This window comes from Pseudorasbora parva, chromosome 21 (assembly GCF_024679245.1).
Source record: "Pseudorasbora parva isolate DD20220531a chromosome 21, ASM2467924v1, whole genome shotgun sequence".
NCBI classification, from domain to species: domain Eukaryota; kingdom Metazoa; phylum Chordata; class Actinopteri; order Cypriniformes; family Gobionidae; genus Pseudorasbora; species Pseudorasbora parva.
In genome coordinates this window covers 15129054-15142140 of record NC_090192.1, presented here as the reverse complement: position 1 = coordinate 15142140, position 13087 = coordinate 15129054, and the positions used below count along the sequence as shown (strand labels likewise).

The following is a 13087-nucleotide window of genomic DNA, read 5'->3' as shown; positions in this document are numbered from 1 at the left end:
ATTAGGCCTGTGTCTTGTAGAATCAGCATCATTTTAATGTTATAGCAGTACATGAAGCAACATGGAAATGATGTTGAAATACTGCAATTTAATCCATGATGTATAAAAAGCTTTTGTTTACCTGGGCATACATAAACAGGAAGCCTATACAATGGATGGATGGATGTTTTTAAGAGTGTAAACTTTTTTTATTAAAACATTTTATTAAAAAAAAAATATTTTTATTTTTATGGTTATGTATGTGTGCATGCATATACCAAATTGTATGTATGTACCTATATGACTTTTTATGGCTATTTTGTGTAAAATGATTGCAACTGGAATTTTGCTTGTTGATCAAAAAACTATGGATTTCAAACATTAATTTATGTTTTAGTTTTTCTTCGGGATTAGTATAATACAGAAATTCAGTTTTCTAAATGGTCACATACATAATTTGAGGGGTTTTCCCTTCTTTTTCTAAATCTCTGGGCTTTAAGAGGAATTCTGGTCTGTACACTTTTTCCATTTAAAGTGGTACTTGTCAGACACTCCCTTGAACTCAGATTAACAGTTAAGATAACATTGCGGAAAGATTGGAATTCAGCCCTGGCTGTCCAAGTTATATAAGTGCCCTGCACTTCAGGAACTTATTACAGTAACGCCCAAGGAGCAGAAAGAAATATAGGGACAGTTAGGAAAAGCAAATAGGCTGAGAGAGAGAGAGAAAAAAAGAAAAAAAAAACACAAGAATGTTGCTCATAGGAATGCTATAATTCTAGAAGAAAGACACTTTGGACAGCAAACAGAACATGAAAACAATTTAAAAGAGTTTAAGCAACTAACTACAACTAACTTTAGGAGTAGGCAAAGACAGTGAAGGGGAAGTGTAGATTTAAGGCTAATAATCCAAGGATCATTTAAATTAAATAAATGAAATTTCAAAAGCAGAGCCTAAAGGAACAAGACAGGGACACATAACTCCAAGGGGACATTTTAAAATAGAAAGATTTCAACAAGAGTAAAGAGGGAGGACTAAAAAGGATAAGAGGATATTCCAGACGACGTATTTGTGGTGATGGAAAAGGAACTGCTGACCTATGAAGAAGCCATTTGGAGGGCAGGCGATGCTATTCGTCGGTTTCCTCTAATAGATGTTCAGGGTGTCCCTCTCATGAGCACCATTGCCGACAACTGGAAATCAATCTGGGAATTCTGTCCTGACCCATCAGACCTACTCATCTCTACTTATCCTAAAGCAGGTAAAAAAAATTACTTTCTAATCATCCAAAAGTCTAGTGCTTTTTAATGTTTACATACTATATGACCAGACTACACATACTGTGTACTTTGAACTCTGTCTTGACACAATTTGAGCATTGGATTTACAGTCCACCCAAAATTAACATCATTTTATCCTTTACTCACCGTTAATATGAATGGATATCTGTCTTCCGTTGTGAGAATACAAAATGTAATAATGTTTAAGATCCACTGATTCTATGTCCTGACATGACATCACATGAAAAACAAATATGAACCACATGATGGGTGAACATAAAGACATCAGTTTAATTATTCGATTAAATAGTTTCCATCCAGGGAGTTCTGCCAGTCTCTGATCATACTGACGGTCAAACTATGTGTTAATGTTGAAATGTCTCAAGTTCTCATGACCAGATTCTTAAACCATTTGGAGGTAATGTTATCTTTAGGGACTAGGTCTGCTGGAGCTCACAGTTAGGGGTAATTTCTTGCGTTGTCTTTAGATGCTTTGGTAAAAGTGGTGTAAGAGAAAAACTGTTATGGACTTCCCACTGAATGTGTAAAATACAAGATATGTGTACTTTAGACAGACTTGAAGACTTCAGTAAGAAATAAAACGATAAACTAACAGAAAAAGTACTGGCAAATAATTACATTTCATGACATTTCCATTTACACAACACAATGCAGTAGTGCACAATGCATACAAAACACCTGCAAAAAAAATCCTCAAAATATTATTTCAAACTAACACAATAGATTTAGCCTTATTTTTATGTGTTTTCTTTAGAGCATGTTCTTAAAAAAGAATCCTGTTAAAGAGATGACTGCCCAGTTGCTCTTGAACTCAACAAAATGAAAGAAAGTCATGTTTCTTGCGACTTTACTAGTCCAATTCTTTTATCTTTTTTTATTTTTATTATAATAATTTTTTTTTTAGATGTAACATTTAAAAACAAATATATCTTAACAACCGGAGCAAAATCTTTCTCTAAGCAAACATCTCATATCATACACAAGTTTTTTTTCCCTCGGTCAGACAAACACAGTCATCCACACACACGCACACACACACACACACACACACACACACACACACACACACACACACACACACACACACACACACACACACACACACACACACACACACACACACACACACACACACACACACACACACACACACAACACACACACACACACACACACACACACACACACACACACACACACACACACACAGTACAAAGTACCCTATCCCTGTGAACTGCAAGCCTAGTACTGACAATAAAAGTGAACAACAAAATGGGACATTACACATTTCATAGAAAAAGTGTCATGTCTATTATTTTGCATTTATACTCCACAAATTAATGGACAGATCATTTGACATATTTTGTCATCAGATTGTTTTGTTCCATCCATTTGTGTGGTTATCTCTGTCAATTGTATTTAATTGTGCATTTAAATACAGCTGTTAATCCAGAAACATTTCAATGTGTATTTAGCAGCATAAAAACATAGCTATGCAGAAAGCGAGCAAAGATCGCTGCCATTATAAATCACTGAAGCTGTCATTTACAGTTTGTCACAACTGGTGTGGTAGTTAACAGAATTGAACAATGATGATCAAATACTAACTTTTTTTAATAAACACATATAAATTAAATAGATGAAGGTACAGTGAATCATAACAAACTACTCACACTACATACGAGAACCGACCATGAATGAGACTAGGGATTGTCATGGTAGCAAAATTCCAGTAGTCAGTACCAATACCATCAAAATTTGACGGTACTCTGTACCAATTTCGGTACCACAGCAAAAATAAATAAATATTTATTTTATTTTATTTAACTATTTTTCAAAAATGGTATTCAATTAAATTAGTTTATTATTTATGATGATAAAAACTATATGTAAATAATGCATAAACATTTAAAGGATAGCCTTTGCTGTTTAAAATTAAACATTGTTTAAAGGTGCACTATGTAGTATTTTTGCAGTAAAATATCCAAAAACCACTAGGCCGGTATTATATATTTTGTTCAGTTGAGTACCTACAATATCCCAAATGTTTCCAACTATTTGTAAATTGTGAAGTGATGGTTCATGGGTTTCGTGACTTTGTGTCCTCATATAGTGACACAAGGCAGTTGGCAGAGACTACAAAGACGGCACGTGAGTGATACGGGCGAGTGTGTGCACACGCTTCCGCGACTCTCATTTACACAGAGACGCAAAACATGCAGGAGTACTATTTAAATAGTATTTTGCAGTTTAATATTCACATACATTAGTATATATTTGGCTTCAGTCTGGAGCCCTGCTCCATATTTTTGTTTTTGAACCTTTGGTTTTGTTACCAAAGCTTCAGTACGCTATGACACTTGTATATTTGCCGTGAATGCACTCCAGATGCTCTAAAGAATGCTATAGACGAGCAGAGATGAGAGCTACAGCTCTCTGCTTGCAGTATGTCAGTGACGCTCATCAGGTAAATGAGTGAAACACACAAAACACACATTTTTATCAACTTGTATGTCATTAATAGCGGTTCACTTCCGCGATTTAGTACGATTGCGTTCACATCAGCAGCGAACTGTACCAGAGTTCACATGAAACAAACCCCAGACCACCTCTTTAAGCGGACTCGGGTGCGGTTTGTGGGTGCGCACCAGAGTTCGGAAGACTGCATTCACATCATCCAAACCAACCGAACTCTAACGTCAATCGAACCCGGGTGCGCAGTGTGAAAGCACCCTAAGTTATTTCCGTGTTGGCATCGAGAGACTGCGGGAGGTTGCCGCTTGGACAAAACACATCTCTAACATTCGCTGGGCAGTGATTCCATTCAAGAATGATTTTATATTATTGTTTTATGATATATATTTATTTATTTTTGGAAAAATAGTGATTAGGGACATACAAGGTTTCTGTCCGATGTATATGCAGTGCTGAGTAGATTACATGCACATTGTAGTTGGTTACCGATTCCAAATCGCATGACAAGAACATTTTATTACACATTTAAGATAATATCTGATTACTTTTTGATTACTTTTAGATTACTTCTGATCTAACTATTCATCCCATTGATTTGATAGGATAATCTTGTAAATTGTGTAGTATAGTGATGGAACTTGTAGGGGTTTCGTGAGTGTAATAAAAAGCAAAGTAATTACACCATAAATTATTATTTTATTTTTTTTGTATAAAGTTTTAAAATAAATTCAAATAAAACACTCACTAAAAAGATTATAGAAAATGAAACAAAATATATTTTATTTGTTTACCTGCATGTCAGGTATAATTATAAAGAACTGTGAACATACATTTATTATTTATTATTATTGACATAACCTTTAAATAAACCTAAAAATGTTTTTTTGAGATGTGTACAGACTGCACATCATTAATACATTTTACCAAGAAGTGGAAATTGGATTTTTTTTCTGAGCAAGTCTGTTCTTCCGGGTTGAAAATCAAAGTTGAAGCAACATGACGGAATGTGAGGTAGAAATGTGCCTTCTTAGTGTGGCTTAGTGTGACTGGCTGTGAGCATGATTCTACATCAGCTGGACCCTCTCCATTTATTCATGAGTCTGAACTCCTTTAATCCAATCATTGCTCTGTATTATGCATGAGATAGCATTACAGCAGAGAATTCAAACATGCACATGAGAGTGGTTTCTGGACCCATTTGTCATTGCATGTAAATACTAAATGGCGTGAAGTTGTACATTTTAGTGTGTTTGAAAGACAAAAGACAAAAGTATTTCAAAGGGTCTGTTTTAATGTAGATGAGCAAAATAAAGTAATCCAGTTAAATAAAAAAAAGTTATAGCAGTTCAGAGTATAGAGTAAATAGGAATACACACACCTTGTAGGTATCTTAGTACTGCCAAACACAGGGAGACAGGGAAACACTGGCGATATAAAGGAGACAGGAACTTTGAAAAATACAGTCTTTCTTAAAAAAGACCAGACAAAGTAGATATCCTAGGTGTGCGCTTAAGTAGGGGGAGTTAATGAGATGAATGGTGTCAGGTGTGGATCAAGGCCAACCTAGTGCATATGTGGCTCAAGGAGCATGATGGGATCTGTAGTGCAGATGTGACTAAGCAGCAGAACGGAGATCGTGACAGTACTCCCCCTCTCGGAAGGGGTATCCTTGCACCAGGAAGAGTACCACCACCGGGGAGGGACCCTGGGTACTCCAGCAGACCGGACCAGGCCTTCCCGCTGCCCCAGCGGCAGAAAGATGGACAAAAGATAGGGCAGACCTCGCTTTACCATAACCCCTTCGCCACAATTAATTTTTAAGGGGTGATGAATTGAGAAATCAACTTTCCCTTGATCTTTTGATATATATAAGGTCATGGTAATATAAGATTATCCTGTAAATTTCAGAGCTGAAAACTTCCTTGTTAGTCAAAGTAAAGCTTTTATTGACACCAAGCCCAGAAAACGATTGTGTGCTTCATCCTGACGTCATCTAGTGGCCAAACACTGCCTCTACAGAATAATAAGCACGTGTAATTCAGTAGCCTTGCACCATTCCTGCCAGATCCAATATAAAAGGTACAACATTGTGTCTGCAAATCCAGCACTTGAGGCTTGTTTACAAATGATTCTGTAGTGAAATTAAGCAAACACACAAACGTTTTTCCCCACTTGAACTTCATTAAAAATCGGTCTCATCGGACCACGAAAGAGATGTCGAAGAAGATATTGTGGAAGAACACAGTTGCTGCATAAGCTTCCTTTGGATCCTAATATTAGGAATGTGTGATACTACATTTATTTATTTAAAAAAAAAAAAAAAAAAAAAACTACATTTATTTTTAATGAAGTTCCAGTGGGGAAAAACGTTTGTGTGTTTGCTTCATTTCACTGCGGAATAGTTTGTCAACAAGTCTCAAGTGCTGGATTTGCAGACACAATGTTGTGCCTTTTATATTGGATCCGACAGGAATGGTACAACAAACTGTGAGTAAAACGTCTTTTTTATAGTAGGCTAATAGTAGTCCCGGGGCTGTGTGTTTTCCGGACGGGCAACCAAAACGTACGCCGGTCGCAGAAATAATATTTTCTTGTTCACGCTTATATCCACAGAACGTGCAGGCCATGTAGTACAGAAAAAATATTCCAATCAATTGCGGGTGGATGAGAAATAAATCATTGTGTTGTTTGATAAAGACGTTTATTATTATTATATACTGTGAGAGAATCCCAGGTGCCGCTTTCAAATCAATATCTTCCTCATGTGAACTAACAGGGGAGCTAATTAAATATGCAAATCTTATCCAATCCAATCAGTGCAGTACGCCCATCAAAACCCAGCGTTCAGAAGAGAGCCTCAAAACCAGTGTAGAAAATAGCCTATAACTAATTAGTTATGTTTTTGGATGTAAAAACCACACAAATGTCATTAGTTGACCTCAGACAACAGTATAAAAAAATGTAAAAAGCCAGTTCATGACACCTTTAAGTCATCTTGTGGCCCACAGAAATTTTCTGAGGCCCCCTGGTGGGCTCTAGCCCCCCAATTGAGAACAAATGGTCTAATGTTTGTCTCTGTGTTAAGGCACAACTTGGACTCAAGAGATAGTTGATCTTCTGCTGCACAATGGAGATGCTGAGGTGTGCAAGAGAGCGCCAACAGCTGTGCGTATTCCGTTTCTGGAAATTTGCGCTCCTCCACCTATACCATCAGGTACACATTTATGTGCATGCTTCATCTATACTTACCACAAGGTTTTTATTATATGAAGGATATGTCAATAAACCTGTGTCTACACATCATCCATGCCTTGTACATACTTATACTTATGCTTCATTTAGGACTTGACTTACTTAAACAGATGAAACCACCGCGGGTCATCAAAACTCACTTGCCAATTCAACTAGTGCCTAAAGGATTCTGGGAAAATAAATGCAAGGTAATAATTCAACTTGAACAACGAAGTATAATTTTGATCATTGCAAACACAGAGTCAAAGTGTGTACTGGTGTATGCTGAAACCCCTTGAAGTACCTCTGACCACAGAGTACCACAAATCATGCCCACTAGTTGCTCTACTTTTTTTTTCTAGGTCATCTACATGGCCCGAAATGCTAAGGATAACCTTGTAAGCTACTTCCACTTTGATCGTATGAATCTTACCCAGCCAGAGCCAGGACCTTGGGATGGATACATTCACAAATTCATGAGGGGGCAATGTGAGATAAAACTAGGGAGAAAGTTGACCAGGGACAGTTGTAACATTTTTTGCCATTTTTAGCCATAGATTAAAAAACATTTATACTGGAATAACCAATTTGTTGTATTATTAACTTCAATCTGTCAAATTCTAAAACAATGTATTTAAGTGCTTGTATGCATTTACTTCAATGTATTTAAGTGCGTATAAAGTATTGTTCAAAATAATAGCAGTACAATGTGACTAACCAGAATAATCAAGGTTTTTCGTATATTTTTGTATTGCTACGTGGCAAACAAGTTACCAGTAGGTTCAGTAGATTCTCAGAAAACAAATGAGACCCAGCATTCATGATATGCACGCTCTTAAGGCTGTGCAATTGGGCAATTAGTTGAATTAGTTGAAAGGGGTGTGTTCAAAAAAATAGCAGTGTGGCATTCAATCACTGAGGTCATCAATTTTGTGAAGAAACAGGTGTGAATCAGGTGGCCCCTATTTAAGGATGAAGCCAAGACTTGTTGAACATGCATTTGAAAGCTGAGGAAAATGGGTCGTTCAAGACATTGTTCAGAAGAACAGCGTACTTTGATTAAAAAGTTGATTAGAGAGGGGAAAACCTATAAAGAGGTGCAAAAAATGATAGGCTGTTCAGCTAAAATGATCTCCAATGCCTTAAAATGGAGAGCAAAACCAGAGAGACGTGGAAGAAAACGGAAGGCAACCATCAAAATGGATAGAAGAATAACCAGAATGGCAAAGGCTCAGCCAATGATCACCTCCAGGATGATCAAAGACAGTCTGGAGTTACCTGTAAGTACTGTGACAGTTAGAAGACATCTGTGTGAAGCTAATCTATTTTCAAGAATCCCCCGCAAAGTCCCTCTGTTAAAAAAAAGGCATGTGCAGAAGAGGTTACAATTTGCCAAAGAACACATCAACTGGCCTAAAGAGAAATGGAGGAACATTTTGTGGACTGATGAGAGTAAAATTGTTCTTTTTGGGTCCAAGGGCCACAGGCAGTTTGTGAGACGACCCCCAAACTCTGAATTCAAGCCACAGTACACAGTGAAGACAGTGAAGCATGGAGGTGCAGGCATCATGATATGGGCATGTTTCTCCTACTATGGTGTTGGGCCTATTTATCGCATACCAGGGATCATGGATCAGTTTGCATATGTTAAAATACTTGAAGAGGTCATGTTGCCCTATGCTGAAGGGGACATGCCCTTGAAATGGTTGTTTCAACAAGACAATGACCCAAAACACACTAGTAAATGGGCAAAGTCTTGGTTCCAAACCAACAAAATTAATGTTATGGAGTGGCCAGCCCAATCTCCAGACCTTAATCCAATTGAGAACTTGTGGGGTGATATCAAAATGCTGTTTCTGAAGCAAAACCAAGAAATGTGAATGAATTGTGGAATGTTGTTAAAGAATCATGGAGTGGAATAACAGCTGAGAGGTGCCACAAGTTGGTTGACTCCATGCCACACAGATGTCAAGCAGTTTTAAAAAACTGTGGTCATACAACTAAATATTAGTTTAGTGATTCACAGGATTGCTAAATCCCAGGAAAAAAAAATGTTTGTACAAAATAGTTTTGAGTTTGTACAGTCAAAGGTAGACACTGCTATTTTTTTGAACACACCCCTTTCAACTAATTGCCCAATTGCACAGCCTTAAGAGCGTGCATATCATGAATGCTGGGTCTTGTTTGTTTTCTGACAATCTACTGAACCTACTGGTAACTTGTTTGCAACGTAGCAATAAAAAATATGCTAAAAACCTTGATTATTCTGGTTAGTCACATTGTACTGCTATTATTTTGAATAATACTGTATGTACAGGTTGCAAAATTTATTTTAATACAGTCTCTCCACTGTTACAACCATCCCAGTGTACAGGGACGGTTGTAACATGTCAGGGATGGTTGTAACATGTCTAAAATAATGAATCAATTCTATACTCAAAATGTTATGATGACTATTCATTTCATGTTTTAAATAATGATTACCTTTTTTCATACTACATGACAAACAAACAAAAAAAAGACATCATCCATACATAACATCATCCAAAAAAGTACATCAGAAAGAAAAGTAATTTTGTTCCCCTTAAAAACAACCTTTTGTGAATAACTCCTTTAGGAAGTTTCAGGAATTCAAGGTGTTACAACCGTTCCCTGTTACAACTGTCCCTGGTCTCCTACATATTTCAATAGATAATTCTCCTAAAAACGATTTTCATATCATCATCTAATCATCTACTTGTTGTTCCAACCTGTATGTGAGAACAACCATGAAGCAAATAATTTGGCTAATGTTTCAACCATTTCAAATGAGACCATGTTCCATTTTTGTGGTGAACTACCCCTCCACTATACAATAATTTAGAATGTAATGCTTAATATGGATTCTTTGGTTACTCTGTCCTCTAATGTTTTTTTACAGTAGGTTGGGGCTCTTGGTATGACCATGTAAAAGGTTACTGGAAGGAATGCAAGGAAAGGAATATTCTCTACATACTATTTGAGGACATGAAGGAGGTATTTTTTAATGCAAAATATCCATTATAGTCCTGACATTTTCCTAAAATGTTATTTAACTTCTCTTTTATTTTATGACCCCTTCTTTTTTGGCTGACTTTCTTGTATTTGTTTTACTTTTTTTTCCCCTCTCACCAAGAATCCTCTTAGGGAAATTAAGAGAATCATGCACTATCTGGACTTGTCTGTTTCTGAGGATGTGATAGAAAGGATTGCGCAGCTGACATCCTTTCAAGTCATGAAAGAAAATCCTATGGCTAACTACTCCTACATCCCAAAACCAGTGTTTGATCAGTCCATTTCTGCCTTCATGAGAAAAGGTTAATATAAAACCATACTAGATATCCCTAAGTAGGGGTGTGACAATACACTCACGAGAAGAGATGATACACGATATTGGATTCGTGACAAGACAATATTTTAACACTATTTCTATGAAATCTTCAATGACAAATAAACTGGGAAAAATAGTCTTTTATCTGACTGAACATCACAAAATGTGAAACAATACAGGCGCATTTTCAAACGTATTAACTAATCTAATTTCTCTTCGCAGTTCTAATTTCTGAGTATGAATTACCATATACAGTAAAATATACCAATATAATGCAAGCACTGTAAAAGGTTTTGTTACAAACTCAACTGGCCATGCTACCATGAGACAGCTTTTCACTTTGACGATATTGTTATGTCTCAATACACCCCTACTTATTAGAGGATATTTATCTTAGTTATTTAAACTTGTAAATGTTTTTAGTTATAGAATGAGAAGCAGGACCTAATATTGCCCAAAAAATAAGACTGGTGTACCCCTTTTATGGCTGCCAGGAAGTTAGATACTTATAATACAGAAATATTTTTAGACTTTAAGGAAAACAAAGAGTAGACACGCTTTTAAGCAAATACAGGGATATGAAATAGCCTATTGATTTTATGCAAAATATTTTTTCTAGATTAGCTAAGACTAGTCCATTGCAGTATAGAAAACAATCAGCCTATAGCAAGATCAATTTTTCAACAATATTACAATTTTAACTTTAAAATCGAGCAACAGTTAAGAAAACGTAATTATTCATCAAGAAATACTGATGTGTTTCGGCTTGAGAGCCTTCCTCAGGGTATATAACAAACACAAAACATAAACATTTTAAAAACATCTCCATATTAAGCTAATCCTTCAGTATTAGGAACCAAAGAAATTCACAATATGTAAAATATAAAAATGTTAAAAATAAAAAAAAATAATAAAAAATTGTAAATGTAAAACAACAGCTGACAAGCTCTACTCACAACGTCACATTCCATTTTAGGGTATGCTTATGTGACAACAATGTACTAAAATCAGACGACAACATTGTCAAAATTTATAGTTACATTTTGTTGCAGTAGTTGAAGATGTGGCTTAAACACCTGTGAACATGTAATACGCATGCACATGACATTACTGTTTTCACAGATTTGCATATTTGTTGTTTACATGGAAACGGTAAAAGTATCGTTTTCAAAACCTTGCACTTTGAAACCCATTTTCAAAAGCTTGTGTTATCAGGTCCCCAAACGGCTGTATTCGTGTAAATGAATGGCCAAAATGGTTCACAGTTGAAAACGGTGTTGTGTAAACATATCCTTAGGAAAATAATTAATGATCAAGATGAAACAATCATCCAGGCAGAATGCATTCTTATCAGATTGACATGTCTTACACTATCCTATCGATAATTGTAAGGAATTCAATCAGCAATCATCAAGGTAATAATTTATTTTTAAAAACACACCAGACATTTACAATACAACAGTCAATGCAGTCATTATACAAAAATATTTTGTTTTACCACAATGAGCAATCATAATCAAGTATCCCGAGGATCATGTATATGATGAATAAGAAATTATACAGCCTATTGTGTTCAAAATGAGTGACTAAGCATGTCTGTTTTCACAGGAGAGGTCGGTGACTGGGTTAACCATTTCACCCCAGCTCAATCCAAGATGTTTGATGAAGACTACGCAAACCAAATGAAAGATGTAGACATTCCTTTCCGCTTCAGCATCCCTTGATAATTTGTGCAACACTATAAATGCAATATCACATACTACTCAACTGATCTCTTTATTACAAATAATATGCATGACAGAAAATAAATCTTTGTTTTCTCTCTCTCAGAGCAAATTAAATTGGTATTTCTATAAAGGTTTAGGCCTCAGACTTTGAGCAACAAGCTTGTGCGTTCATGCACTTAAGCATTATAATGTTTTAATAGCTTGATTTATTTACAGTAAAGGAGAAAATTAACAGGATGGAACCTAACAGGATGGAAATAAAGAGCTAAAGTTAGCCATTGTTCAGTGAGGGACTGAGAAAAAGAGGACATGATGGTGTCCAATTTAAGATTATCTAGATTTTTTTATAACCATGTTGATATTATCATGCAGATCTGGATGTAATGTTTTAAATTTACACAAACCAATAAAAAACTAATACCATAAAACATCAAATCCATTAATTGTGTTATGTTGTTTTCCTCTCTAAAAATTATATTGCTTTTTGGAAGATGATTCATTAATGGCACTTTTGTTAGTTAAAGGGAATTTTCATCCAAAAATTTAAATTATTTTATTAATTACTCACTATCATGTCATTCCAAACCTGTAAGTCTTTTGTTTATATTTTGATTTGATCAACACAAATTAAGATCTTTTTGATGAAATCTGAGAGCTTTCTGTCACTCCTCTGACAGCTATGCAACTACCCCTTTGACACTTCACAAATCCATATGAATTAAGTGTGGTTTAGTCCAAATTTTCTGAAAAGACATGATCAGATACAGATGCTCAGATCATGAACAGATTGAATTTAGGTTTTTATTCCCATTGCTTTAGTATTTTGAAGGGCTAACTATCTCATTTGTAGCTGATTGTCCTATTGCTGGCATTTGCATGCAAGTAGACAAGAGACTTCACCCACAGCCGATGAAAAACCAATAAATATATAGCCTAGCCTACTGATACAGCAAAGACAATGTCAGCAGTATTGACGGCAAAATAGGCTACAGAATATTTTGTTCTGTATTGACAGGTGCAATAT

The 13087-nt window shown here is 35.8% G+C and overlaps 1 protein-coding gene across 1 annotated transcript; it reads left to right on the top strand.

Moving 5' to 3' along the window:
- The first annotated feature begins 617 nt into the window (after positions 1–617).
- On the top strand, positions 618–12502 carry sult1st6 (sulfotransferase family 1, cytosolic sulfotransferase 6). Its single transcript, XM_067429847.1, has 7 exons — positions 618–1241; positions 6842–6970; positions 7099–7196; positions 7350–7476; positions 9908–10002; positions 10142–10322; positions 11945–12502. Exons 1-7 carry the CDS (start codon positions 1058–1060, stop codon positions 12058–12060), a joined length of 930 nt encoding a protein of 309 aa, XP_067285948.1. The 5' UTR covers positions 618–1057; the 3' UTR covers positions 12061–12502.
- Positions 12503–13087: the final 585 nt, after the last annotated feature.